Here is a 27,547-nt window from a genome sequence, read left to right as displayed (position 1 = left end):
AACAAATTATTTTCATATATTTATAAGAATTTTTGTTAACATGTGTCTTTAGATATATGTTATGAAATTTTGAAAAATTATGCATTCAGTATGAAAGCAAGTGCAAAAGATTGTACAATTTTTTAAAACATTTTTAATATGTGTCTTAACGTCACATGTTAATAAAAATTTGATTGTAAAGAAAATTGTAGTCAAATTTTTTATTATACAACAGTATAATGCACAAACTAGGGCATTAACATTATGTTATACCAAATTATTAACATAAGTTGAACAGATTCAAATAAAATTGGGACTCTTTTATTTGAGAAATAAATAAATAAATCATAATTTAGGTTCAAAATGAAGGAAGGGTTAAAGAGGAAAAACAATAGGACATTATTCTTAAAAGTTATGTTGTTGCTTCAAAGTTTTTTAATTGTTTTTTTCCATGGCCCCTCTCAAAGATGCCTTGAAATTTTGGGTAGGTAAAAATAAATCTTTCAACATTAATGATTCCAAAAAAAAAAAAAAAAAAGGTAAAAAAAAAAAACTTGCCTTAATTTTAAATCCTTATTATGACTTTACTAAAAAATAGAAACCATAATCCTAATCCTTATTATAACTTTATAGATTCATGCAATATATCTTACCTGTGTGTCGAATTAGGTATGGACTCATAAAAAGAAAAAAAAATTGTTTAATTTTATCGCATTTAATTGAAATTACTAAATATAATTCAATTTGATATTTTGTTTTAAAATGAAAAGTTCATAATAAACTCATCATTATATATAAATTTTTTATTTATATAACATTACTCCACTAAAATACAAACAATGAAGATGGCAATTGAAAATTGAGTTTTGGTTGTTCAAACAACTCCTTAATTGGAGGGTCAATTAGTCCTCATGGAAGGGAGATGGGGTTACCGTTGTACTAAAGACATATGATTGTTGTGTCTCAATTTGAGATGTATTATGGACTTATTTTTATAATCTGAATCTTTCATTTTGTAAGGTTTGCTAAGTATTTCATATCTGTCAAAAATCTTATTAATCGGATATCAATAAAAAATTTGATAAATCTTATGAGGTCTCTAGCATTACTCTTAACTATATAGGGTGGCAATTTTTCATGAGTTACGCTAGAGATCTCAAATAATGTACTCAATTCTTTATCAAACCTTGTGTGGAATCCACATATATGAGAGTTTGGTAAAAAATTTTGTAAATTATTTGAGGTTCATAGTATTTTTTATTCTGTATATACTCTGTCTTGCATTTCTCGCTCTGTCTTGCACGGATTTTGTTGCTGCCGATGAAAAAGTACGAGGGGAGACATTTTCTTTTTAGTTCCATTCTACCAAGAAATTATTGGGTACGAATAGGGTACCACGTGGCAATACTACTTAGTTCCTTCCTTTATTCTCATTAGTTTAGATTGTAGGACCTGTTATATTTATGTTAGGTACTTGGAGAACATGAGGGGAGCTATATAATTTATGATTGGTTAGAAGGTACCAATTGACATGAGCAAGAATCTTTTAGAGTTTTTTTTTTCTAAAGTTTCCTAGAGTGGTGCATTGTGTGATTGAGATTTAATGACAAGTCATATCAATTTTTCAGTATTAAATCTCAACCACACAATACACCACTTTAGAAAACTTTCGGGAAAAAATACTCTAGAGGATCCTTGGTGAATTGACATGCCACTTGGTACCCTATTGATACCCAATAATTTTTCCATTCTACCCTACTTTCGCTCCAATTACTACTAATGTTTTTTATTAATCTATTACTACTACTATTAAAAAAATGATTAATTTAACTGCAGATTTATATAAAAATATAAATAATTTGGATTTTTCTATAGTACGATCTTGAATTTTTTTTTTAAGGAAAATAATATTTACGATGGAATCTACAATTTTCTTGCAACATGTAATACATGTATTAAAAAAAAAAAAAAGTTTAATGCACCTTATGAATTCCCATGATTTTATTTTAGTTCCATGATTATTGACAAGAATAAGGTCTAATTGATACAAAATTTTAATTTATTTCATTGTTTTGAAAATAATGATAATAAAAAATTCAAAAACAATCATTTCTTACTTTTTTGCGTGAATTTTTTTATGACAATTTTTATATTTTCCTAAAATAAGTCTATTGTTTTATTATTAACACTTTACTCATATTTTGTTTTTTTTAATCCTTTTTTTAAGTGAGTTAAGGTTGTTATTGTAGTTGTTTCGATTACTTTAAGGTGGAATATTGCGAACATAATTATTTTAACATTATTTTTAGTTAATGTTTATATCTTTTTATAGTAATGTATGGTTTTTATTTATTTCTTTCTTTTTATATCAATTTTCATGCTAATAATATGATTGTTGAAATGGTTATTTTAGATTTTAACCGATAATTATTATATTTTTAGTTTGCGCATTGTGTAATAGTAAGATAGATAAAATGACAATTAATTGTTATTTTAGTTTTATAAATACGGCGTTTAATGTTATCGGTTTGTGATCATACCATTATTAGGTTTGTTGATATTATTATTAATGAGTCCTTTCATACCGTTATTTAAGTTGGTCAATATGTAATTTTCAAACCTCTTTCTTCATTTTTGGTTCGTCATACATTCATACATGACACTTTCCATCATTTTAGTTAAAGTAATTAATTATTTTATAAAAATAAATAAATAAATAACTTAAAAGGTTTTAATATCATGCTTTGTGATTGATAACTGTAACACATAACATCAAATTAACTTAATGAAAAAAAAAAATGCAATAGGTAGTTTGGCAATACCATGGAATAAGAGAAATTAAAAATCAACAAATTATTTTCATATAATTATAAGAATTTTTGTTAACATGTGTCTTTAGATATATGTTATAAGATTTAGAAAAATTGTACATTCAGTATGAAAGTAAGTGCAAAAGATTGTACAATTTTTTTAAACATTCTTAATATGTGTCTTAACGTCACGTGTTAACAAAAGTCTGATTATAAATAAATTTGTAGTCAAAATCTTTATTATGCAACAGTATAATGTGCAAACTAGGGTATTAACATTATGATATACCAAACTATTAACATAAGTCGAACACATTCAAATAAAATTGGGACTCTTTTATTTGAGAAATAAATAAATAAAACATAATTTAGGTTCAAAATAAAGGAAGGGTCAAAGAGGAAAAACAATAGGACATTATTCTTAAAAGTTCTCTGTGCTTCAAAGTTTTTTAATTGATTGAAATTTTGGGTAGGTAAAAATAAATCTTTTAACCATAATGAATCCAAAAAAAAAAATAAAAGGAAAAAAACAGAACCTGCCTTAATTTTAAATCCTTATTATGACTTGACTAAAAAATAGAAACCATGATCCTAAATCCTTATTATAACTTTATAGATTTATGTAATATAGCTTACCTGTGTATCGAATTAGGTATGAACTCATAAAAAGAAAAAAAATTTGTTTAATTTTATTGCATTTAATTAAAATTACTAAATATGTTATAATTTGGTATTTTGTTTTGAAATGAAAAGTCTATAATAAACCCATCATTATATAAAAATTATGTATAAATTTTTTATTTATATAACATTACTTCACTAAAATACAAACAATGAAGATGGCAATTGAAAATTGGGTTTTGTTTGTTCAAACAACTCCTTAATTGCACGGTCAATTGGCCCTCATTAAAGAGATACAAAAATGTTAAAAATTTTAAAAATTTTATTAAAATTTTTACTAAATATCTTACATGGACGTAGAATTCACATGGTGTGGTTTCACACCATATGAGACATTTGATAGAACTTTTGGGCCCTATAGCATCACTCAAAGAGATAATAATATAATTGAAAGCATTAACTATATCAAAATGTTAGAGATCCCAAAAGATTTACTAAAATTTTTACCAAATATCTCACATGGATGTAGGACCTACACCATGTGGGTCTCATATAGGTCTCACTCTCATATGAGACAATTGGTAAAAATTTTGATAAATTTTATAAAATATCTAGTATTACTCTTAACTATATAGGGTGTCAATTTTTCATGAGTTATATTAGAGATTCCAAACAACTTGCCAATTTTTTTTATTAAACTGCTCACATGGTGTGGAACAACACACATGAGAGTTTGTGTGAGTCCTACACACATGTCAGGATTTGATAAAAAAAATTGATAAATTATTTGAGATCCATAACATTTTTCGCATTTCATGCTCTGTTTTGCACGGATTTTTGTTGCCACTGATGAAAAAGTAGGGTAGGAAACCTTTTTCTTTTTAGTCCCGTTCTACCCTGCCTTTGCTCCAATTATATTTATTAAATATAATATAGGATAAATTACATTGACATTCCCGGAGATTTATATTTATTATAGTTTCTCCTCTCACTTTTTGGAAATTACATCTCCCTCCCTGAGATTTAAAGTTTCATTATAGATTGCTCCCTCCAACAATTTAATTTTTTTAAATACCTATTTTTCCCTCACTGGGTAAATTACATTGACACCCCTCACATTTTAGAAATTACAATCCCCTCCCTAAGGTTTAAAATAGCATTACCAATTGCCCCCTCTATTAGTATTAGTTGAAAAAAAATTAATTGGAAAAAAATTATTTGAAAAAAAAATTTATTGAAAAAAAATTAATTGAAAAAAATTTTGTTAGTCAAATTTTTAAATTTCTGTCTAAAAACCAATGTAAACTTATTTTTTGAATTTACGTTTTTTTCTCAAATTTACAAACTGAGATAACTATTTATAAACTAAAAAATTATCAAACAAGTTTTATGACAGTTTTTAAAATTTTTGTAAATATAAATTGAAAATTGAAAATGAAATGATTACCAAACAGGCCTCAGATGGTAAAAATATCGTAAAATTAACAAATAATTCAATAAGTTACCAACGTAAGAAATGGCTAATCAAAAGATTTCTTAGGCTACGTATGGTTTGATTTTTAGAATTTTTTTTAAAAAATTAAAAATTAATTTGGTTAAGAAATAAAAAATAAAAAATAATTATCATTTTTATATAATTTTTATCTTTCAAGTGTAATAAACATAAATCTCAAGGGGTGTCAATGTAATTTTTATCTTACGTTGATTTTTAAATAGAAATTTAAAATTTTCACTAACAAATTTTTTTTTCAATAATTTTTTTTTTCAATGAAACTTTTTTTCAACTATTACTAATCGAGGGGGCAATTGGTAATGCTACTTTAAACTTTGGGGATGGGATTGTGATTTCTAAATTGTAAGGGGTGTCAATATAACTTACCCAGTAGGGGAAAAATTGGTATTTAAAAAAATTAAATTGCTAGAGGGAGCAATCTGTAATGAAACTTTAAACCTTAGGGAGGGGATGTAATTTCCAAAAGGTGAGGGGAACTGTAATAAATATAAATCTCAGGGGTGTCAATGTAATTTACCCTATAATATATAATTAAATTATTTAAATATGATAAAATTAAAATACTAAAATATTACATTTAATATTCAGTTTCACTTATTTATTAATCATTTTATGAATTTTACTTTTCATTGCATGGATCAAATTAATTTTCTTTTATATTTTTTTATTTTTGTCTATCTTATAGATGTCTTAATATTAATTTATATTTAATTTTTTTTATTTAACATGAAATTATTTTTTACAAAACATTTATATTTAATTTAAATTTTATAGGATACATTACAAATACACCACTTGAGGCTTGCTTAAAGTACATATTGCCTCCTATGATTTGGAAAATTACAAATATCCCATTGTCAGAATTTTTTGTTTAACAGAATTAACTAAAAAATAAAATTCATAATTGCTCTCCTATACAATAATAAAATTACCTAAATTATTAATTTAAACATATTTCTAATATCATTAAAAACTATTAATTGATTTCATGATTTATTAATAAAAGGGACAATTTGTTATGAAATTAAAAATCTCAGGGGGTGGAATGTAATTTTTAGAATCACAGGGGGTGATTTATATTTTAATCCAACCTCAGGGGGTTGTTTGTAATTTACCTAATACTAAAATATAGTCATATAAAAATACTATAATAGATCATAATCAAACAAACTTGAAGTATAATTAAGGACCAAATGCATCACTTTAGACATAACCAAAAAATAATAAATTAGCAAAGACTTTTTCGATTAATAACCAAAATAATACACCATGAGTTATAATTAAGTCATAATTTGTATATTATAGAATTTTTTGTTTTTTTGTTTTTTAGAAATAATATTTTGATACAAATAGAATTCATGATTTTTGATAAATTTGATTAACACAAATGAGGATTTGATTATAGGTTGAGAATACACTTTTTTTAAAAATTTTTGAAAGAAATTATTTTTATGAGCCTTTTACATAGGATTACACACAGTGATAAAAATTTTCATCAGCTATTAGCAAATTTATTTGTATTTAACTTTCAATTGTTAAAATTTTATACACAAAGTATTAAGACTCAAAGTCAATTTTTCATTTTAAAAATAAATTTTCGTGTATCGCATATGTTTCGTTTACCCTTTCATCTATTCACATTTTTATTCATTTTAATATTTTAAATCACAATTATTATTTATTTTTGTAAATACAAATATGAGTGGATGAATAGGTAAACGATATCTAATTAACTGGATTTTTTACAAGTATGTTCTATTTGATGTATTCTAAGATATGAACAATTCGGATTATCAGCCCATTTCGCTTCACAACAGTTGCTACTGTGCGGGCTGTGCAGTAGTGTCCCCAATTCCATAGCTCACCAGTGTATCGAATTAGGTATGAACTCATAAAAAAAAGAAAATTAATTGCATTTAATTAAAATTACTAATATATTACAATTGGTATTTTATTTTGAAATAAAAACCCCATAATAAATACATCATTATGTATAAATTTTTTATTTGTATAATATTGCTCCACTAAAATACAAACAATGAAGGTGGTGAGTGAAAATTGAGTTTTGTTTGTTCAAACAATTCCTTAATTGCAGAGTCAATTAGACCTCTTTAAAGAGATAGATAGTATAATTGGAAGCATTAACTATGCCTCCGTTTGGGAAGTAGGTTGGCTTTTTGACTTTTTTGGCTATTTTAGACCGGGGCTAAAAAGCCTGGTTTGGGAAGGGTTTTTTGGCTTTTTTGGTTTTTTGACTTTTTGGTGAGGTGTCTCCATGTTAAAAGACCCAACTGCCCTTCAAGTTGTTTCTCTCTCTCTCTCTCTCTAATTCCTTAAAAACACCTCTGCCGACTCCAACATTGTTGCAGCACTTGGCGATTACTTCATCGTCCTTCTTCTGCGTCTTCCACCCAACTCTCTCCGCAAATTCCAGCATCCTCTCCTTCTGATCCTGCGTGAATTTTGTTCTATGTTTCTTCCGCCCATTTGGGTTACCCTTCCCGGATGAATTTACCGATCTGTTTTTCGCCGATACTTGCCCCGATAACCCCGCACTGAGAGCGAGGAGCATATGGGGTGCTAATGGATAGTAGGCGGAGGAGATCGGCGGCGGAGATGCTGAATTTAGACTGCACGGTAGCACCGGAGGGTGGTGGAAGTGCTGCGGTTGGTACTCGATGACGTGTTGGGCGGTGAAGGGTGGTGGTGGGTCTTCCGGCTCGCAGTGGTGGAAATTGCGATGGCAGCCGCAGGCGGCGCATTTTAGCGAAGTGGGATCGGTGGAGATGGAGGTGGGGGAGGGCATGAACTCGCCTCAGCCGTCGACAACATGGCCGCCTAGGGAGGCAGCGTGGTTCTTGAGACATTCCTTGTAAGCAGCCACTGCAGGTGGTGGCGGTGGTGGTGGTGGGCCATTCAGGTGGCGATGGCGATGGCGATGCCGTGGTTGTGGGGGCGGTTGTGGCAGTGTCCATGGATGAAACATCAACAAAATGTAACAGTTGATTAGAATTAGGGTTAGGGTTTTGCTCAAAACAGTGAGGGTATTTTGGTAAATTTACCCCAATAAGGGTATGAACTTGCCCGTGATATCTGTTTTGTCTCCATGTGGCTACATTAGCCTTTTTTGTCGAGACATGGCTAATTTAGCCTGAAGTTGCCTTCCCAAACACACGCTGTATGAGATAGTAATTTTTTATGTACTTTGTCTTGCATTTCTTGCTCTGTCACGGGTTTTTGTTGCTACCGAAGAAAAAGAAGGGTGGGAGACATTTTTCTTTTTAGTCCCGTTTTACTCTACTTCTGCCCCAATTATATTTATTAAATATAATACATAATTAAATTATTTAAATATGATAAAATTAAAATACTAAAATATCACCTTTAATATTCATTTTCACTTATTTATTTATCATTTTACATCTTTTAATTTTCATCACTTATATATATTATTCAAAATTTTCATTTTATCTCTCAGTTTTATTAATATTGTCATTGTTAAAGTTATAAAATTAACTCGGCTCACCTCACTCCCACCACATACCTAATTTGTCCCGCCCCAATAAAATATGGTAGTGAGGAAAAATTACTACAAACTCCTCTAATCCCATTACCATTGCCAATACCCCCAACCGGCCGCAGCCTCCGCCTAGATAGCTTGTTGGATTCAAACATTAACATCCATTACATACTAGCTCCCAACTAAAGTTGCTCCAAAAAACATAGAGACCAATTTACAAATTTTGATTAGTGTAGAATAGTGAAGCCTACTATTTTTGGTGGGGTTATTATAATTTTTAATATAAACTCTACATATTTAAACTAATTATAATTTTATATATTATTCACATACTCATTGCTTGTTTGCAACTTATATCAATATACAATCTGATGATGCAGTTTGTCCCAGTGAATGGATTGGACTGGTCCAAGCTCCTCAAGCCCAGGTCCAAATGATCATGCCCACCGGATAACCTGCAAACAAGTTCAACGGGGAACGGGGTAGTCCCCCAGTGGACCCTCCGATGAGCAAGTCAGGAAGAGAAGTAGAGTGTAGAGGGAGAGATTAGAGATAGAAAAACTTAACCTTCTTATTGTCTTCAACGTTTGCTTATATCTTTTGGTAATCATTTCGCTGTCCCTTCCGACCTGACGTCCTCGCCGAAAGTCTATGCTATAACTTACCTTGTTCAGGGTAAGGGGGTCCCGTTCCGACGGAGAGGTGTTGTCGTAATAAATACTGTGATGGGCTGCATTAATGGTGATGTGCAATGGCAATAACTTTGCAGATCTTTGTCTGCTGATGTGGCTCGTTCTTTAGCTGCCATGTGTTTGAATGTCATTGGCTCTTTATGCCATGTTGGATTCCAGCTGTCACGGACCTCACCGGCTGGGTTATGTATTGGGCTCCAAATGATGGGCTTGGGTTGTTCATAGTGATTCATGGCCTTTATGGGCTTATATACGTCAGTAGTCTCCCATTCCCGAGTGCAGCTTTAGTCTAATGAAGGGAATACCAATGAAGAAGATGAGGGTGTTAGGGATTGGCAGGATGGAGGTCGACCGGCAGGGGTGACTGAGAGGGCGAACCGACCGGGAGGTGGTCCGACTGTGCAGGGTGACCGAGTGGAAGGGCTGACCACGAGAAAGGCCGATCGCGAAGGGGGGCCGACCGCGGAGGTTGGCCGAGTGGGAGGGTTGACTACGAGGAGGGCTGATTGCGAAGGGTGGGTCGACCGCGAAGGGTGAGGTGGAGGGGCATAAGCTCGAGAGGCGGCATGTCACGTGGTGATTTGAAGTGGAAAAAACAGGGTAAGAGGAGGAGACAGTGGATCGTAGTCGTACACGTGGCAACATCCCGCGGGGGGGAGATTAGGCGTTAGATCAAAAGTGAAACGATAGGTCATTATGGGTGTTGAAAAGACAGTTTTGGCGGAAGATTTGAAAAGTTTTCAAGCTGGCGAAAATTAATTGGGATCATTGGAATACGGGCAAACCGTGGGCTTTTGGCATTATTCGATTCATCTACTTGTTCACGAAAAATCAAAATATTCCAAGTGTGAATTCCTTTGTTGCTCGCGATACACCTCTGCAACACTTTTTTAACTTCCTTGCACCTGCATTCGAAGCGATTCGCAGGCATACCATAGAAATGGCCCAAGAAGAAACTGCGAATGTCTGGGTGGATCCATTTGGTGATGATGATGTAGTGGAGTTAGCACAGCAATATAGGATGGAGAGGGTGAGGGAGTCAGTGGTACGATCCCATGGTTCCACTATGATAGCAGCTCCAAAGCCAATCAGTCAGGCAGAGCCAGATCACTAGCATACAAAGGCAGATAGATCAACGGTTACTGCAGCGGATTTGGAGGCCATTCGCGAAAAATACCAGGTGCCTGCTGAAATAGAGTTGTTGTTGCCGATGTCGACAGAGAGGCCATCCGACGCCAGGCCAGGGGAGTTTGCCCTTAATGAGGAAGCATTGAAGGGAGGACTAAGGCTGCCCCTGTTGGAAGTGGTGGTAGATGTCTTGAATCGTTTGGAGGTAACGCCGAGCCAACTAATGCCCAATGCGTGGAAGATCTTACTGGCCTGTGCAAGTGCGTGGCCGAAGGAGAACGAAGGGGCGACCATGACCGTAAACGAATTCTTCGCATGTTACAAGTCCTCAGGGCAGCAAGAGACTTGGGTCACTCTGCAAGCAGCGGCAGGGAAAGGGCTGGTGGCGGGGCTGCCATCGTCGATCAAGGGGTGGAGACCACGGTCGTTCTATGTATCTGCCAGTGGAGGGGTTGGAGTGCGCACCATTTGGAAAGTGCCCACCAAGTTTGTGGAGCCAAAGTTGGGAGCAGTAGCAGATAAGAGGATGAAGAGGGTAAAGGAATGGAGGGAGAAAGAAGGGGCCAGGTGGGACGAGCTCGTTCAGCCGTCAACTTTGTTTGAGGTAGGGTTGGGTCCACAGCCGAATGGTGGGGACCTCGACCGAACGGAGTTGGAGGCAAGGAGGAAGGCTCAAAAGGCGGAGGATCAGACCATCCTTGCCAAAGCCCAAAAATTCAAAGAGTCTCAGGCAGACTGACCACCAAAGTCGGTTACAAGGGAGAGGATCTGACCACGACCCAAACCCTTGGGGGAAAAAAACTTAGGTGAATTTGTGCCACGACCGCCCCCAATAGATCCTTTGAAGGAGAGGTCGTTGAAAGAGATGGAGGTGTTGGGCGTAGTGAAGAAGAAGAGGAGAGTGATGAGGAGTGAAGAAGAGCCTGCCCAGAAGAGAAAGAGGGAAGTGAGGGCAGAAGAGACCAGTATGGCGAAGGAGGCAGAGGGGAGGGGAAGTGAAGGCGACCCCAGGAAGAGTAATTGCCCCAGAAGTAGTGGACATTGCCTCAGAGGGCATGGAAGTCGTTCCAGTAGTGGTGGCAATCGCCGCGGGGGTCGCGAGGGTCGCCCTTAAAGTGCAAATAGAAGGTGGGGCGACTGGCCCTGAGCCAAGGAGGGTAGAATAGCCCCAGGGGGGGTTCTGCACCCCAAAGAGGGGGAGTCAGTCTGACTACGGCAATCTACCATGCTTGTGCGGTGGCTGGACGGTTGGAGGGAGAAGAAGGCCCAGCTAGGGCAGGGGCAGACCGCCTTGTGGGGATTGTAGAAGAGGCAGCCTTGCGATCAGTAGCCAGATTCAATGAGGCTGAATTGCTGAGGGGGTTATGCTCCGCTCAAATGGAGGTAACCACCTTAACAGGGGCTCTGCTGAGGAAGGCTGGGGCTACAAAGCTCAAGGCAGATGAGGCCAAGGCTCAACTTGTAAGGTTGAAAAAGGAGAGCGCAAACTGGGAGAGTGCCCACGCTGAGCTGCAAACGGTCAAGGTGGAGCTGGAGAACACACGCCGCCAGGTTGTGTCGCTCGAGTTCTAACTGGCTGGCGAGCAAAAGAGGTTAGATGAGGCCCAAAAAGCCTGCGCGGTCGCGGTCGAGGTCGAACGACATGAAGAGGCGATGAGCAGTAATGAAGAGCTGGTCAGGCAAAAGGATGAGGCAGACGTGAAGATTGACGGTCTGTAAAAAGAGCTGGAGGGCGAGTGTGCTAAGGCAGTGAAGGAGAAGGAGAGCCTTCGGAAGGAGTTAGAAGTAGAGAGAGCCAAGGCGGCTGCTGAAAAGGAGAGTCTTCAGAAGGAGTTGGAGGCAGAAAAAGCCAAGGCAACTGTTGAAAAGGAGAGCCTTCAGAAGGAGTTGGCGGAGGAGAGGGCTAAGGCAGCCTCTGAAAGGGCGGCTTACCCCAACCTTTATGTGGCAGCAGTGGACCAGTTCAAGGGGTCTGCTGAATTTCAGATGGCAATGGATGCCGCGATCACCAATAGCTTGGCGAGGGAGGAGTCTGAGGAAGCGGGTCCGTCGAGGACGATTGCTGGAGGAAGGACTGAGGCAGAAGTGATTGAGAGCTTCCAGCGGTCAAACTTTTATAAGCACGAAATGACGAAGTTCTGGGACAGTGGTTGGAAAATGTTCAAGCGTAAAGCTGAGGAGCTGTTCCTAGACTTGGACCTGAGTAGTGTGAAAATCGATGACGACGATGTGGCCCATACCCCCCTTGATGAGGGTATTGAAGAAGAAGACCTTGTGTCCAGTGAAAAGGAGTAGTTTGAAGAAGAAGAAGAAGGCCTTGTGTCCACTGAAGAAGAGTAGTTTAAAGAAGAAGAAGAAGGCCTTGCACAGAACTTGTGTGTTTGTGTTTGTTTTGTTTGTTGTTTTGTTTTGTTTTTTGTTTTGAATGGCTGTAATGAACTCATGTACAAATTTCTAAATAAATAAAATTGCAATTATGTTTTCATTTGATTGTCTGTGCTTGTGCAACTGAAATGAATGAGGCGTGGGCGAGGCATGTATAACTCATTGTGAAGTGCAAAGTGGAGTTAAACTTGTAATAAGAACTAAATTTAAGAACTCCTCAGTGTATAGTGAAATTGAAGTTGTAATAAAAACTCAATACAGGGTAAAGTTAGGAACTCCTCAATGCAGAGTGAAATTTAAAATGTAGTAAAATTATAAGTTTGTGTTTGCCACACTGCTGAAGTAGATTAGTGGTTTATTGGAGTGAGGCTTGGCTTGTAAGGAAACAGGCTGACTTGTAAGAGTTTGATTGAGAAGAAAATAACCTGACTTGTAAAGAAAACGTGTAAGAACATCTTTGGAATTTGACTAAGCAAAGAGTGGTGTAAAGACTTGGACCTGGAATTATGACTAAGTGTGTTTACTAATTCCATAAGCATGAAGTTTGTATAGATGGCTTTGACCGAGCCCTGCACGCGTGCTCAGTTGGGGCTAAGCTATGATTCACTGACGTTGTAAGGAACTCAGTCTGAACCTGAAATTATGGCGCTTGGTCCGGCTGAGACTTGTTATGCTTAGGCTGGCTGAGGCTTGGTCTGGCCAAGTGCTTCATGCTCAGTCTAGGTGAGGCTTTTAGTGCTCAGTCTGGCTGAGGCTTTATGATGCTCAGTCTGGCTGAGGCTTTTTGATGCTCAGTTTGGCTGCGTCTTTTTGATGCTCAGTCTGGCTGGGGCTTTATGATGCTCCGTCTGGCTGAGGCTTTTTGATGCTCAGTCTGGTTGAGGCTTTATGATGCTCAGTCTGGCTGAGGCTTTATGATGCTCAGTCTGGCTAAGGCTTTTTAGTGCTCAGTCTGGCTGAGACTTTATGATGCTCTGTCTGGCTGAGGCTTTTTGATGCTCGGTCTAGACGAAGCTTTTTGATGCTCAGTCTGGCTGAGGCTTTATGATGCTCAGTCTGGCTGAGGCTTTTCATGAGTGCTGCAATCAAAACGTCATTGAGACACCATACAGATAACTGAGATATATAATTGTTGACAGGAAAAGTGTAACCCAGTTAATCAAAAAGTTACATTGCGTAAGGGGATATCAAGAATGTGTAAATTTTCCAAAAAAAAAATACAATAACTGAGCGGTACAAAAGTAGGAGCTTATTGAAAGTAACGTTTCAGGTGTTCGGCGTTCTATGGGTGGGGGAGGTCTCGACCTTCCATGTCCTGAAGTCGGTAAGTGCCCGGACTTGGTCGGGCTTTCAAAACGTAAGGTCTCTCCCATTTGGCTGCCAGTTTACCCTCAGTTGGATTTTTGGTAGCAAGAGTTGCTTCTCTCAAGACAAGGTCCCCTACAGCGAACTCTCTTGGTCGGACTTTGCGGTTGTAGTGTGTTCTCATTTTCTGTTGGTATGAGGCTAGTCTGACAGCGGTGGTCTCTCTAAGTTCTTCAATTAGGTCCAGGTCTGGCGGACGGAGCTCTTCGGTTAGTGCTGGATCCAGATGTAAAACCCTGGGAGTAGGCAAACCGACTTTTACTGGAATAACCGCCTCAGCGCCGTATGTTAAGCGGAAAGGGGTTTTCCCAGTGGGAGTCCGAGCTGTAGTTCGGTAAGCCCAGAGTACATTCGGTAGTTCCTCAGCCCAAAGTCCCTAGCAGCTTCGAGCTTAGTTTTGATGATCTTCAGGAGAGAACGGTTGGTGACCTCGACTTGGCCATTGGCTTGGGGATAACCGGGGGAAGAGAAACATGGTTGAATCTGGAGGTCGGCACAGAACTTCCTGTACTTGGTGTTGTCAAATTGTTTGTCGTTGTCGAAGACGATGGCCTAAGGGATGCCAAATCTGCAAACGATCGACTGCCAGATGAACTTGGTTGTGTTCCACTCAGTAATGGTGGCAAGGGGTTCTGCCTCTACCCACTTGGTGAAGTAATCAATAGCGACGATCGCGAACTTGGTCTGACCTCGGCCGGTGGGAAGTAGACCGACCAAGTCGATCCCCTATTTGGCGAACGGATAAGGGCTGCAAAGTGTGATCAACTCTGTAGGAGGAGCATGGGGGATGTTGGCAAAACGTTGACACTTATCACATTTGAGCACGAAATCAGTCACATCTTGATTGAGAGTTGGCCAGAAATAACCAATACAGAGTATTTTGTGGGCCAAAGACATGCCGCCCGAATGATTACCACAAATTCCCTCATGGATTTACCGCATTACATAGGTTGCTTGAGCCGAATTGAGGCATCGTAGGTATGGGCATGAAAAACCACGTTTGTACAAGACGCCACTAACCAGATTGTAATTGGACGACCGGGCCCTGACTTTGGCGGCCTGCTGTTGGTCATCTGGGAGTTCTCCCGTTGTCAAAAATAGAAAGATGTCTGACTCCCAAGGGATAGGTTCGTTTTGGAGAAACTGCACTTCTTGTAAGTTGGGTGAGATGGCCGGATGGGCTAGGTATTCGAGGCGGACATCGTGGCTGAGGTTGGACTGGTCTGTAGAGGCCAACTGAGTCATCTCATCTGCCTTGGAGTTTTTCGCCCGAGGTATGTGCTTGATGTGGAAAGTATTGAAGAGGCGAACAAGGAGGAGGGCCATATCCCTGTAAGCCCACATTGTGTCCTTCTTGGCATCGAATTCCCCCGTAATCTGGCCGACGATAAGCTGGGAGTCGCTGAACACCCGGATGTGGCTGACTCCAATGTCCTTGGCGAGGCGGATTCCGGCTATCAATGCCTCATATTCGGCCTCATTGTTACTGGCATTAAACAAGAAATGAATAGCACATTTGAAATAGCCACCCTCAAGGGCGGTGAGAATGAGGCCAGCCCCACTACCTTCCCTGCGGGATGATCCGTCGACGTTGAGAGTCCATGAATGCGGGTCTTCTAGCTCGGTAGGGGTTGGTGGGGGTGGGGGCGCAGCGGTTGGGGTAGGATTAGTGAATTCTAGGATGAAATCTGCGACAGCTTGTCCCTTAATTGCTGTTCGAGGCCGGTAGGAGATGTCAAACTGACAGAGTTCCACTGACCACTGCATGAGTCTGCCGGAAAGTTCTGGTTGTTGCATGACCTTCTTCAAGGGTTGGTCGGTGAGAACCACTATGGAATGGGCCTGGAAATAAGGACGGAGCCGTCTGGAGGCGGTGACCAAGGCCAAGGACAATTTTTCTAACAATGGGTAATTCTGCTCTGCTCCCCTGAGAGCCCGACTAATGTAGTAGACCGGCCGTTGGACAGAGTCGTCTTCCCTGATAAGAGCTACACTGACTGCGGTGCTTGAGACGGCTAAATAGAGGAAGAGGGGCTTGCCCGTAATTGCTTGTGAAATGAGGGGGGATTTTCCATGAACTGCTTCAACTGTTGAAAAGCTTCTTCAGATTTAGTTGTCCATTCAAAAGTTTGCCGAAGAACTTTGAAGAATGGTAGACACTTATCTGTTGTGCGGGAAATGAAGCGGTTGAGGGCCGCAACTCGACCAGTGAACCTTTGAACCTTCTTAACCGTTCTGGGTTACTGCATCTCAATCAAGGCCTTGATCTTTTCAGGGTTAGCTTCAATGCCCCGCTGACTGACCATAAAACCGAGAAACTTCCCAGATCCTACGCCGAATGCGCACTTCTCTGGGTTGAGCTTCATTTGGTACTTGCGTAGGGTGGCAAAGATCTCTCGCAGGTCGGACAAATGATCAATAGAGAGTTTGCTCTTGACTAGCATGTCGTCGATATATACTTCCATATTCCGACCTATCTGATGATGGAAAATGGCATTGACCAACCGTTGGTAGGTGGCCCCAGCATTCTTCAGTCTGAATGGCATCACGTGGTAGTGGTAGGTACCTCGGTCGGTAATAAAGGATGTATGTTCCCAATCGGACGGGTGCATCAGGATTTGGTTGTACCCAGAGAAAGCATCCATGAAGCTGAGCATTTGATGACCCGCCGTGGCGTCGACCAGCAGATCTATGCGGGGAAGAGGATAGCTGTCTTTGGGACAAGCTCGGTTTAGGTCAGAGTAATCGACACAGAGTCGCCATTTGCCATTGTTCTTGCGGACTAGGACCACGTTTGACAACCATTTAGGGTAATCCACGTTTTTGATGAATTGGACCTCAAAGAGCTTGTCAACCTCTGCGGCTATAAGTGTATTGCGCTCTGGATGGAAGATGCGCTGTTTTTGGCGGTAAGGTCAGAAATGGGGTTCGATACTGAGGCAGTGAGTTACGAAAGAGGGGTCAATGCCTGGCATATCTAAATGGGTCCAGACAAATATATCATTGTGCTCGATCAGAAGGGCGGTAAGGTCGGCCTTAGCTTGGGGGGATAGTTGGCTACCGATCTTGGCAGTTTTTATAGGGTTGGTGGGATCGATGGGAACCTCACCGAGCTCCTCCACCGGTTCTCCTCTAACCAGCTCGTCCTCATCTCGGATGTCAACTCCTTCAATGATCATGGCCTCCTTCAGCTTGACTTCCTTGAGTGAGGCGACATTACATTCCCTGGCTACGGTCTGCTCTCCCTTACTGTCCCGACGCCCAGGTCGGTAGGAAACTTTATGGCGAGGTGGTAGGTTGAAGTGATAGCTTGGAAAGCCTTGAGGGCGGTGCGGCCAACGATGATGTTGTAGGCAGAAGGACAGTCGACCACAGGGAAAGTGACCAACTTGGTAGTCTGCCGTGGGTATTTGCCGATGGTGAGGAGGAGATCGATGGAGCCGATGGAGGTCACCCGGTCGCTAGTGAAACTGACCAAAGGGGTTTGGAGGGGAGACAGACTTTCCTCCCCAATCTTGAGCTGGCGGAAGCAGTTGAGGAATATGATGTCGATGAGAACCCGTCTGACTTTATAGTTGGAGAGGAGGGCAGAAATGACGAGAGGGTGATTATGAGGATAACGGATGTCTGTACAGTCGGCGTCCGTGAAGGTGATGGGCTCTGTCCACTGCTTGGGCTGTTTGAAGGGTCGGTCTACCGTGGCAACTACTCTGCCTGAGCCTTGCCTTATCTTCTTAAGTTCTGCCCTCTGAGCGGAGCAGGATGGTCCGCTACAAGCAAGGCCACCTGAAATGACTCGGATTTCACCAACTGACGGAGGGGGATTACCTGGTGGCCGAGGCTGTTGTGGGGGGCAATCATGGCCTTGGTTAGGTTGGGCTGGTTGCCGGGGTGGGGTACGCCGGCGGTTGTTTCTGAGGGGCTCGGTTCTTTGCCTCTACTGTGGGCGGGTGTCCGTGAACCGGCTGAGATGCCCTTGATGAATTAGGGTCTCGACCTGATCCTTGAGGTTGATGTAGTCATCAGTGTTATGGCCATGGTCCTGGTGGAAACGACAATATTTGGACTAGTCTTTTCCGATTGGAAGGGGTCCGTGAGGGTAGGGGCCATTTGAGGGGGTAGTCCCGTTGGATCTGGTGGAGGACTTGTTCCATGGGAGAATTAAGGAGCGTGTACCACTCGAACTGACCGGGCTAGTGCCGACCGGTCAGCGCGAGGAGGTCGGTCAGTATAGTGGGGTGTTTGGCTATTATACTAGGTGTTTCTGGGTTCTGAGTCTTTTTTCTTTTCTCTGGGGGTCGGGTTTTTAGGTATTGGATCCTACCGAGCGGCTAGTGAATCTTCAGCATTCATGTATTTTTGGGCTTTGTGGAGTAGGCTGCCATGGAGGTCGAGGGGTTTTTGGAGAGGGAGAAGAGGAAATCGAACGATCGTAGCTCGGCTATGAAAGCCGTGAGGATGACCTTGTCATCGTTTGCCGCTACTTGCAGGGCTTCGGTGTTGAAGCGGGTAACGAAACTGCGCAGCGACTCTCCCTCGGTCTGACGGATGTTGAGGAGTTGGGTTGCAGGGCGGTGTTAGTGCTGGGCTCCAATGAAATGGCTAAGGAAGGAGTCACTGAGATACTGGAAAGTAGAGACAGAGTCTGCTGGTAACTGGCTGAACCACAGTCGAGCTGACCCCTTTAGTGTCACGGGAAAGCCCGACACATGATCTCGTCAGGGAAGACATGGAGGATCATGAGGGTACGGTAGGTCTCCAGATGGTTGACTGGGTCCGTCGTACCGTCAAAAGAGTCAATGGTGGGCATCTTGAACTTGGCGGGCAGAGGTTTGTCCCGGATGGAGACAACAAATGGTGAGCTTGCCGTGGTAGAGGGTTTATGCTGAATGTTTTGTATAACCCCTTGGAGTTGGAGCTTCATTGCTCGGAGTTCAGCGTCCCAGAGGGGAATGTGGTCACCATGGTCAGTCAATGAGGCCTGGACGCTGCTGGCTTCCCCTTCAGGGGCTGGTGCCATGACCGAAGGGTGTGGGAATGGAGGTGGTAGATTTATATGCGGGGTAGGAGGTTGCAAACCTTCCAAGTTGGGTGGATAGGGTTGCGGAACAGTATGGCTCGGGGCTCTTTCTTGGTTGGGTGGAATATCTGGAGGTGGTGGAGGAGGCATCGGAAGGTTTCTTTGGAGTAAAGCATTTATCAGGGCCAGGTTTTGTTCGGCCATGCGGTTAATGGTGTTGGTAAGCTCAATGATATACTGTGGTGGGTCGTTTGGATTGGGAGAGTCGGTTTGATGGTCGGCAGCATTATGGTGAGAAGCCATGGATCTAGTCGTGACCATACACTTGGATGGGTAGGAGGAAAAGGTTGTTAGGACAGGGTCTCCGGCGACAATGAACACAACTGGCGTCCGGATAAGAACCACTTCCCACAGACGGCGCCAACTGATGATGCAGTTTGTCCTAGTGAATGGATCGGATTGGTCCAAGCTCTTCAAGCCCAGGTCCAAATGATCAAGCCCACCGGATAACCTGCAAACAAGTTCAACAGGGAACGGGGTAGTCTCCCAGTGAACCCTCCGACGAGCAAGTCAGGAAGAGAAGTAGAGTGTAGAGGGAGAGATTAGAGATAGAAAAGCTTAGCCTTCTTCTTGTCTTCAACGTTTGCTTATATCCTTTGGTAATCATTTTGCTATCCCTTCCAACTTGACCTCCTCGCCGAAAGTCTATGCTGTAGCTTACCTTGTTTAGGGTAAGGGGATCCTGTTCCGACGGAGAGGTGTTGTCGTAATAAATGTTGTGATAGGCTGCATTAATAGTGATGTGCAGTGGCAATAACTTTGCAGATCTTTGTCTGCTGATGTGGCTCGTCCTTCAGCTGCCATGTGTCTGAATGTCATTGGCTCTTTATGCCATGTTGGATTCTAGCTGTCCTGGACCTCACCAGCTGGGTTATGTATTGGGCTCCAAGTGATGGGCTTGGGTTGTTCATAGTGATTCATTGCCTTTATGGGCCTATACACGTCACAATCCATTCGTTATTTGTAATTGTATTATGAATAATATGCATTACATAAAACCAAAGGGTTGCATAATTTGCAAATATAATTACTGTGTTTAGTTTCAATTTTTTGAATTCAATTTTATGAAAATTGAGTTTTTTGGTTGTTTATATTTTTTTTTTGTTTTTAATGAATATTTTTAAAATTTTAAACAAATTTTTTTTTTATTTTTTAGGTGCACCTTACTTAGCTATATCCAAAAAGTAAAATATTTATAAAAAAATATTTTAAAAAATCAATAAATAAACAAGAATTGTTGGGAAAATAAGTTTATAAAGGCTTATTTTGGGCCATCTTTGAGCCCAAAATTGAGTAGGCCCCGAACGTCTTTTGGGGCGGGTCCGAAGAGGTGAAGTGTTCCTTGTCGCGTAACAAGTTACATGGTGAAGACGGTTCGTTAAAACCATTTATGAGTGAATGGGAATATGACGTCGTTTTTGGGTTCGTGGAATGGACATTTAAAATTTTTAATGTGTGTTTCTTTGTGAGGCTTGTCCCACATTGAAACTTTAAGAGAGTTTTGTTGAGTATATAAGTTATACCTTACAACACTTGGGTTGGGCCCCAAGTTTGTAAAAGGGAGAAGTTATGTACGAAGTGAACCTTAGCCCGAACCACCATACGTGCGCGTGCGCCGCCGCCCGTCTGGCCGAGCCGAGCCAGGCACGAGTGTGGGTCGGTTCTTGTATTAATTTTTGGACAAAATTCATTTGAATTTTTTCAAAAAATATTGCGGGAATTTAATTCAAATTTGAATTCCAATTTTTGTCCTACATTTAAGTCTTTACTGTCCGGAATTCCTCTCAGATTCAAACTGAAAAACTGCCCAATAGATTCGGTTTTAACTGCCCAACAGTTACAGATCTGTTACTTCCGAACAGATTCAAAACCTGGCAGCAAATCTGTTTGAACTCAAAACAGCATCTGTTCAAAATCTGTTTCACACCTGTTCACTTCTGTTGCACCTGTTCGGACAGGACCTTTTTTGCCTATAAATACCTACTGTTCTAGCAGTCTTTGGGATTCGAAAATCAGTCTGCAATTTTCATATTGCTGTCCAGAATTTTCTCATTTGCATTTTAATCTTCATTATAGTTTTAGAGATATAATAAAGAGAGTATAAGAACACAAGGTTCTAGTTCGCCGTACAAATTTGTGTGGAGTGCTACTACAAGTTTGTTTAGATCATTGTATCCTGGGAGATAGACGCCACTCAACCGTAAGCACCGTAGCGGGGCGAATCTGTCTTAAGGATAGAGTGTTACACACTCGACTTGGTCTTTAATTATTTAGTCGGTTCAACAAAATAAATTCTGTAAGTTTTATTTTATTTTGTTTGAATTAGTTTCAATTTATTTTATTTACACAGAAGATTGTTCCAACAAGAATACGAAAAATGTATTAAATTTTTGTATTTTTTTATATTTTTGATATTTAGTAAAATTTTTAAAGATTTTTTTTACAAATATTAGACTTTTTAAGTGTATTTATGTTATGTGTATCTAATTTTTTTTTAAAAAAAATTACTTAAAATGTTAAAAAAAAATCAGTAAAAACAAAAATAAAATACTGAAAATAAAAAGTTTCAATTTTCTAAAAAGTTATTTCAGAAAACTCAAGCCACACAAGCTGAATACTATTGATCTTATTTCAAATTTCCAGCATATGAAGAAAAGAAAAAGAAAAAAGAAAAGGGTTCCAAACAAAATCGAAGCAGAAGAGGTTGGTGTTGTTTGGTATAGTTTATAGAGTTGCGTATAGGCTTTTTTTCTCTCCTTTAAAAAAAAAAAAAATTAATGCAGTTTTTACTTATAGCTAACAGAGCAAAAATTTAAACTGAAAAAATTGATTATAGGACAAATTACACTAATAGTCTTTATAATTTGGGTTATGATATATTTGATCTTGAATTTTGAATATTGTTCCAAATAAGGATAATTGAAGATACCATTACTCAATTTCAAGGGCAAAGTCGTCAATTTAATAAAATATAAACTAATTTGATAAAAATAAATGTCAAAAAAATATTTTTGATTTTTTAAAAATTCTTTCTACCCACCAAAGATAAAATTATGTAAAATAGATAAATCTTTTACACATTTATTTTTTTTTACCAAATTAATTTTCATTATGTGTTTGGATGATGATCATGTAATGGATAGTTGCTAGGCTTTTAATGTGTAATCGATATATTTAATATATGAAATATTTTTAGTTTTAAATTTTTTGATTTAATGGATTGGTTTAATAATGATATCAAAGTTGTAGCCATATTTGACTTTTGAAAAAATAGAAACTAATTTAATGAAAATAAAAACAACCACCCATTACATGATCATTATCCAAACATATAATAAAAATTAATTTGTTAAAAAAAATAAATGTGTAAAAGATTTATCAATTTTACATAATTTTATCATTGGTGGGTAGAAACAATTTTTAAAAATTTAAAAATACTTTTGGCATTTATTTTTGTCAAATTAATTTATATTTTATCAAATTGACAACTTTACCCTTGAAATTGATTAATAGTATATTCAATTGTTCTTATTTGGAACAGGATTCAAAATTCAAGTCAAATGTGTCACAATTGAAAAGTCAGAAACTAAAATGACACAAGTCCTAAACTATAGAGACCTTTAGTATAATTGGCCCTGGAGAGGGAGTGCTTCTACCTTTTTTTTTCATTTATTATATTAGCCTATATATATTGAGTTAATTGGGCAGAATAGATACTTAAAAATTCTTTTAAGAGTGAATTTGAAATGTTCAAATGAACTTGAGATGACAGAAATATTCATACTAACTATGTAATGGAACCCCAGCCCACTTTATGCCCACCTCTAGTTTGGCTCCTGTCTCCGGTACAAGTTTGTGGAGTAGACTTGTGTAGCTCAAGTCCCATTTTGTTGATATGATTTATAAATTTTATAGGTCTTGGATATAAAGACACGCTAATATTTTAGCAAAAAAAATCTCTTTAGACATACTTCAACCTTATTTTGCCTGGCAAGATTTGAATCCCAACCTATACCATACGAGAAGGTTGAAAGAAAGTGCTCGTAAACTGCAAGCGCTAAGCAAGCCCATAACTGAGTTTCTATCCAATTCGTATTTATAATGAAAATTTTCATTACATCATCTAATAATTGTGAAAAAATTCATGTTAATAGTTGTAATATTTTTTTAAAAAAATTTAAAATAGTGATAAGTTCATATAATTATTTTATAATTAGTAAATGATGTAATAATAAAAATATTCTATTACAAAATCTCAACTCATATTGACTTAGTGGTTCAGTTGGTGACATTAAACTATATTGTAAAGCTTGTTCTAAGCATATATATCCAAGGCAGGTCAATTCGTTTGGTGAAGCCCACTTCTTCTTCTTCACCTACTTTCTCCAATTTCTTTCGCCACCCACCCACCTGTAATATTGTGAAAAAACTAAGCAATTTAAAATTTCCTATAAAAAAACAATAACAGTAATAATAATAAATAAATAAACAAAGAAAGAAAGTGGAAGAAAAAAAAAAAAACCCCACCTACAATTGCAATTTGGATATATTAAAATATTGAGATTAAAGTCACCCGAATTTGCAAATCAGAAATTAAAATACACTCATAAAATACACTCTCACTCTTTTTAGGAGTGTATATTTAGAAGCGCGGTTATGCTACAGACTCCCACTGGGGTCGACCCCCACTGACCCCCAGTGGGAGGTGGCAGCCCCTCATTCGTCCAAACACAAAAAAAAAAAAAAAAAAAAAAAACAGTTTTTTTTTTAACCAATGGGAAGCCACCATTCATGACCCCCACTGGGGTCTGAGGCATTTTTCTTTAGAAGCGTTGTTATTATCTTCTCTTTACATAAATTTTGTTTTTGGTTCATGCAAATTCAAATGCTCCACCTTGGACTTTATACATTTTAATTTACTTAATTCATTTCGATTAGGTCCTACGGCCAACTAGCAATTAAAAGATTTAATTTGGGTAAAGATTTTAAAATCTTAAAAAAAATTTAAAAAAAGAAAGGAAAATTTTTAATACACATTGCACACACACATATCTCACCAAAGATCCTCTAGAGTGAAATTTCCCTAAAGTTTCCTAGAATGCTACATTGTGTGGATGAGATTTACTGACAAGTCACATCAGAAAAATTGATGTGACTTGCCAGTAAATCTCAACCACACAATGTAGTACTCTAGGAAACTTTAGAAAAAAATCACTCTAGAGGATCCTTGCTCCACATATCTACCTTTACATATTTTAATACATTATTTTTGAAAATTTTATTTTTGTGTATTTGGTATTGCATTGTTAGTTATAATACATTGTAATGTTAATTATAACATTATTTTTATTATGATCCCAGAGTTATTTAGTTATAATTCATATGATATTTGATTACAACTCAATTTTTTTATTATTAATAAATATGACTAAAAGTTATGTTATTTATGATAATCAAAATTACAAATGTGGTAACTTAGCATATAACATTACCTATTCTTTTTTATCCATGTATCAACCGTTCGTGGTTTTTTTAAATAAATAATAATTAAAAAAATAAAGAAAAGAAAAAGAGAGGAAGGGAGGGAGGTGGTTGAGGAATGAGGAGGAAGGAGGGAGACGACGCAGCCAAAAGAGAAGTAGGTCAGCGGGGACCCCAATAGATGGCCCCCAAACCCAATTGCCATTTCAAGAGAAAGAGAGAGCTCTCCCTCACCAACTCCCCTCCTACCTCCCCATCTCATGACAGGCCTTCCACACAACCCCCCCCCACCCCCCCCCCCCCACACTATAAGAACAATTCCAATTCAGGTTCACTTCCCATACATATCTATTATTCAAAACCCAGAGATCAGAAGAAAAGAAAAAAAAAAAACAGAGAGAAGAGATTTTGGTAATGGCGACCAATGCGGAAATCAATGGGCAAAATAAGGAGAACCAAGCTGGAAGGCACCAAGAAGTTGGCCACAAGAGTCTCTTGCAATCTGATGCCCTTTACCAGGTCTAACATTTTACTCAAAACCCTTCAATTTTCTCCCAATTTTAGTCTCTTTCTCTTCAATCTCTCTGCATATTTCATTGAATGCATATATGCTCTGTTCTGTTTCAGTACATACTTGAAACAAGCGTTTATCCAAGAGAGCCTGAACCCATGAAACAACTCCGACAGTTGACTGCAAACCACCCTTGGTCTCTCTCTCTCTCTGTATATATATATACATATGTCCACATGAGGTGTTTGTGGTTTGTGCTCTGAAAATTCATTTTGCAATGATGAAACAGGAACATCATGACAACCTCTGCTGATGAAGGCCAGTTCTTGAACATGCTCCTCAAGCTCATCAACGCCAAGAACACAATGGAAATAGGTGTTTACACCGGTTACTCTCTCCTCGCCACCGCCCTTGCTCTCCCCCATGACGGAAAGGTAAATCCAGAAAATAAAATGCGAAAATCAGATTAATTGGGTCAAATTTGGATCAACAACATAGGTGGCAAAATGTAAGATAAAATTGATTATGAATGTATCAGATATTGGCTATGGACATCAATCGCGAAAACTACGAATTGGGTCTCCCTATAATTCAAAAAGCCGGTGTAGCTCACAAGATTGATTTCAGAGAAGGCCCTGCCCTCCCTGTTCTCGACCAAATGATTGAGGATGTGAGTACCAAAATTTTTCCATAGTGCCTATAATTCTTCTGATTATCCTAAATGATTCATCTACTAATGTAACGTGTATGAATTGTTGTGCAGACTGAATATCATGGGTCGTTTGATTTCATTTTTGTGGATGCTGACAAGGACAACTACCTTAACTACCATAAGAGGCTGATTGATCTTGTGAAGGTCGGGGGATTGATTGGCTATGACAACACCCTCTGGAATGGAGCTGTGGTGGCACCACCTGATGCCCCGCTCAGGAAGTATGTCAGGTACTACAAGGATTTCGTGTTGGAGCTGAACAAGGCCTTGGCTGTTGATCCAAGGATTGAGATTTGCCAGCTTCCTGTTGGTGATGGGATCACTCTGTGCCGCCGCATCAGCTGATCATCAACCTGAACCAGGGCCAGGGGCATTGTTGTTGTTTACTTATATTTGTTTTCATTGTTCTCATTGTTCAGTAGTTCTGGATGTGAAGATTCCAAATTACAAAAAAAATCCCTGAGTTTAACGTGTTTTTCAATTTAAACATGGATATTACTTCCGTATCACAATTACACCCCCCCCCCCTCTAATCTCCGCCCCAAAATAATATTTAAAATTATCTTTGGAGATTTAAACTTTAGACCAAGTGCTTAACAAGCACCTCAATCACTCTGCCATAATACGTCTAATCTCCACCCCCAAAAAAATATTTGAAATTGCCGCTTTGGAGATTTAAACTTAATTTAAATGTTACTTCTGTATCACAATTAACGCCCGTCTAATCTACGCCTCAAAACAATTAACGCCCCTCAAAACAATTAACGCCCCATCTAATCTCTGCCCCAGAAAAATATTTGAAATTGCTGCTTTGGAAATTTAAACTTTAGCCGTGCTTAACAAGCACCTTAACCATTCTGCCATAATAATTCTTGTGGTAAATAATTCTCAAACAAATTATTTAAAACATTTTAACTTGGTCTTCTTCAACCTTCCCTCCAGACTTAATTTTCCAACGACTTTCCAGCGAATAAATTAAAAATTAATTTTTTATTTAGTGGGCAAAATTAGCTAAATTTAAATTTGATAGACCGATGTGAAATTTTATGTTATTTCATGTATTAGCCAACTAATTTGTTATGTTTTAGATATATATGGAGGATCCAAAAAATATACGTAAACCGAAAACAAAATGAAAAGAATTGAAAAACTCAATTAGTTAAATATGAAACATTTTAAATGTATATAAATTGAATGGATATAAATCCAAAAAGCAATTTTAAAATTTTAAAAACGTTCTTACGAACTAATATATACATACGAAACTCTTTCATAGATTATATTAAATCTACTTAGAAAGTACATTCCGATTACATATATAAAAAAAGTAAACAAAATAAAAATAAAATTAAAATTGACTATAATATTGTAAAAAATTTTGAGCATACCAAGAGGTGCGCCTTGATAAGGGAGTCTAGAACCAGAAAAATCGGCCCAGAAGGAGATCCCCGCGCAACTTGAAGTTTCGTTGAAAAGTCACCAGAAAGTTTGTTGTTCAGTCCAACAAACGAAGAAAAGGTTGAAGAAGACTAAGTTAAAATGGTTTAAATAATTTGTTTGAAAATCATTTACCACAAGAATTGCTATGGCCGAATGGTTAAGGTGTCCGTTAAATATTTTTTCCCAAGTTCAAATATTCAAAGTGACAATTTGAGATTAATTTTTTGGGACAAAGGCTAACGCGTGGATGACATCAACGTGACATAGGACCAATGTTAGTAGACGTAGATGGATGTGAGAACTTAATTTT

The 27,547-nt window shown here is 38.4% G+C and overlaps 1 protein-coding gene, 1 long non-coding RNA gene and 1 pseudogene across 2 annotated transcripts; 1 reads left to right on the top strand and 2 right to left on the bottom strand.

Moving 5' to 3' along the window:
• Positions 1–7,201: 7,201 nt before the first annotated feature.
• On the bottom strand, positions 7,202–7,909 carry LOC114294054 (zinc-finger homeodomain protein 11-like; annotated as a pseudogene).
• A 15,367-nt stretch (positions 7,910–23,276) lies between these two features.
• On the bottom strand, positions 23,277–27,293 carry LOC145802831 (uncharacterized). Its single transcript, XR_014344638.1, has 2 exons — positions 27,186–27,293; positions 23,277–23,503 (listed from the first exon to the last, which is right to left on the bottom strand). It is a non-coding gene; the product is annotated as an uncharacterized LOC145802831 (long non-coding RNA).
• On the top strand, positions 24,569–26,284 carry LOC114265165 (caffeoyl-CoA O-methyltransferase). The gene is made up of 5 exons (XM_028205924.2): positions 24,569–25,093; positions 25,202–25,281; positions 25,375–25,519; positions 25,624–25,755; positions 25,849–26,284. The coding sequence occupies exons 1-5, from the start codon at positions 24,989–24,991 to the stop codon at positions 26,140–26,142; spliced, it is 756 nt and encodes a 251-aa protein (XP_028061725.1). The 5' UTR covers positions 24,569–24,988; the 3' UTR covers positions 26,143–26,284.
• Positions 27,294–27,547: the final 254 nt, after the last annotated feature.

The sequence above is a fragment of the Camellia sinensis genome, chromosome 1, assembly GCF_055761805.1.
Source record: "Camellia sinensis isolate YWXY chromosome 1, ASM5576180v1, whole genome shotgun sequence".
NCBI lineage: Eukaryota > Viridiplantae > Streptophyta > Magnoliopsida > Ericales > Theaceae > Camellia > Camellia sinensis.
Note: the sequence above shows the minus strand (reverse complement) of the source record. Positions and strands in the feature narration are given on the sequence as shown.

Coding starts and splice junctions, on each gene's coding strand:
- LOC114265165 (XM_028205924.2), top strand. CDS start 24,989: ATGGCGACCAATGCGGAAATCAATGGGCAAAATAAGGAGAACCAAGCT. Junction 25,094..25,201: donor AATCTGATGCCCTTTACCAG/GTCTAACATTTT, acceptor GTTCTGTTTCAG/TACATACTTGAAACAAGCGT. Junction 25,756..25,848: donor TCGACCAAATGATTGAGGAT/GTGAGTACCAAA, acceptor ATTGTTGTGCAG/ACTGAATATCATGGGTCGTT.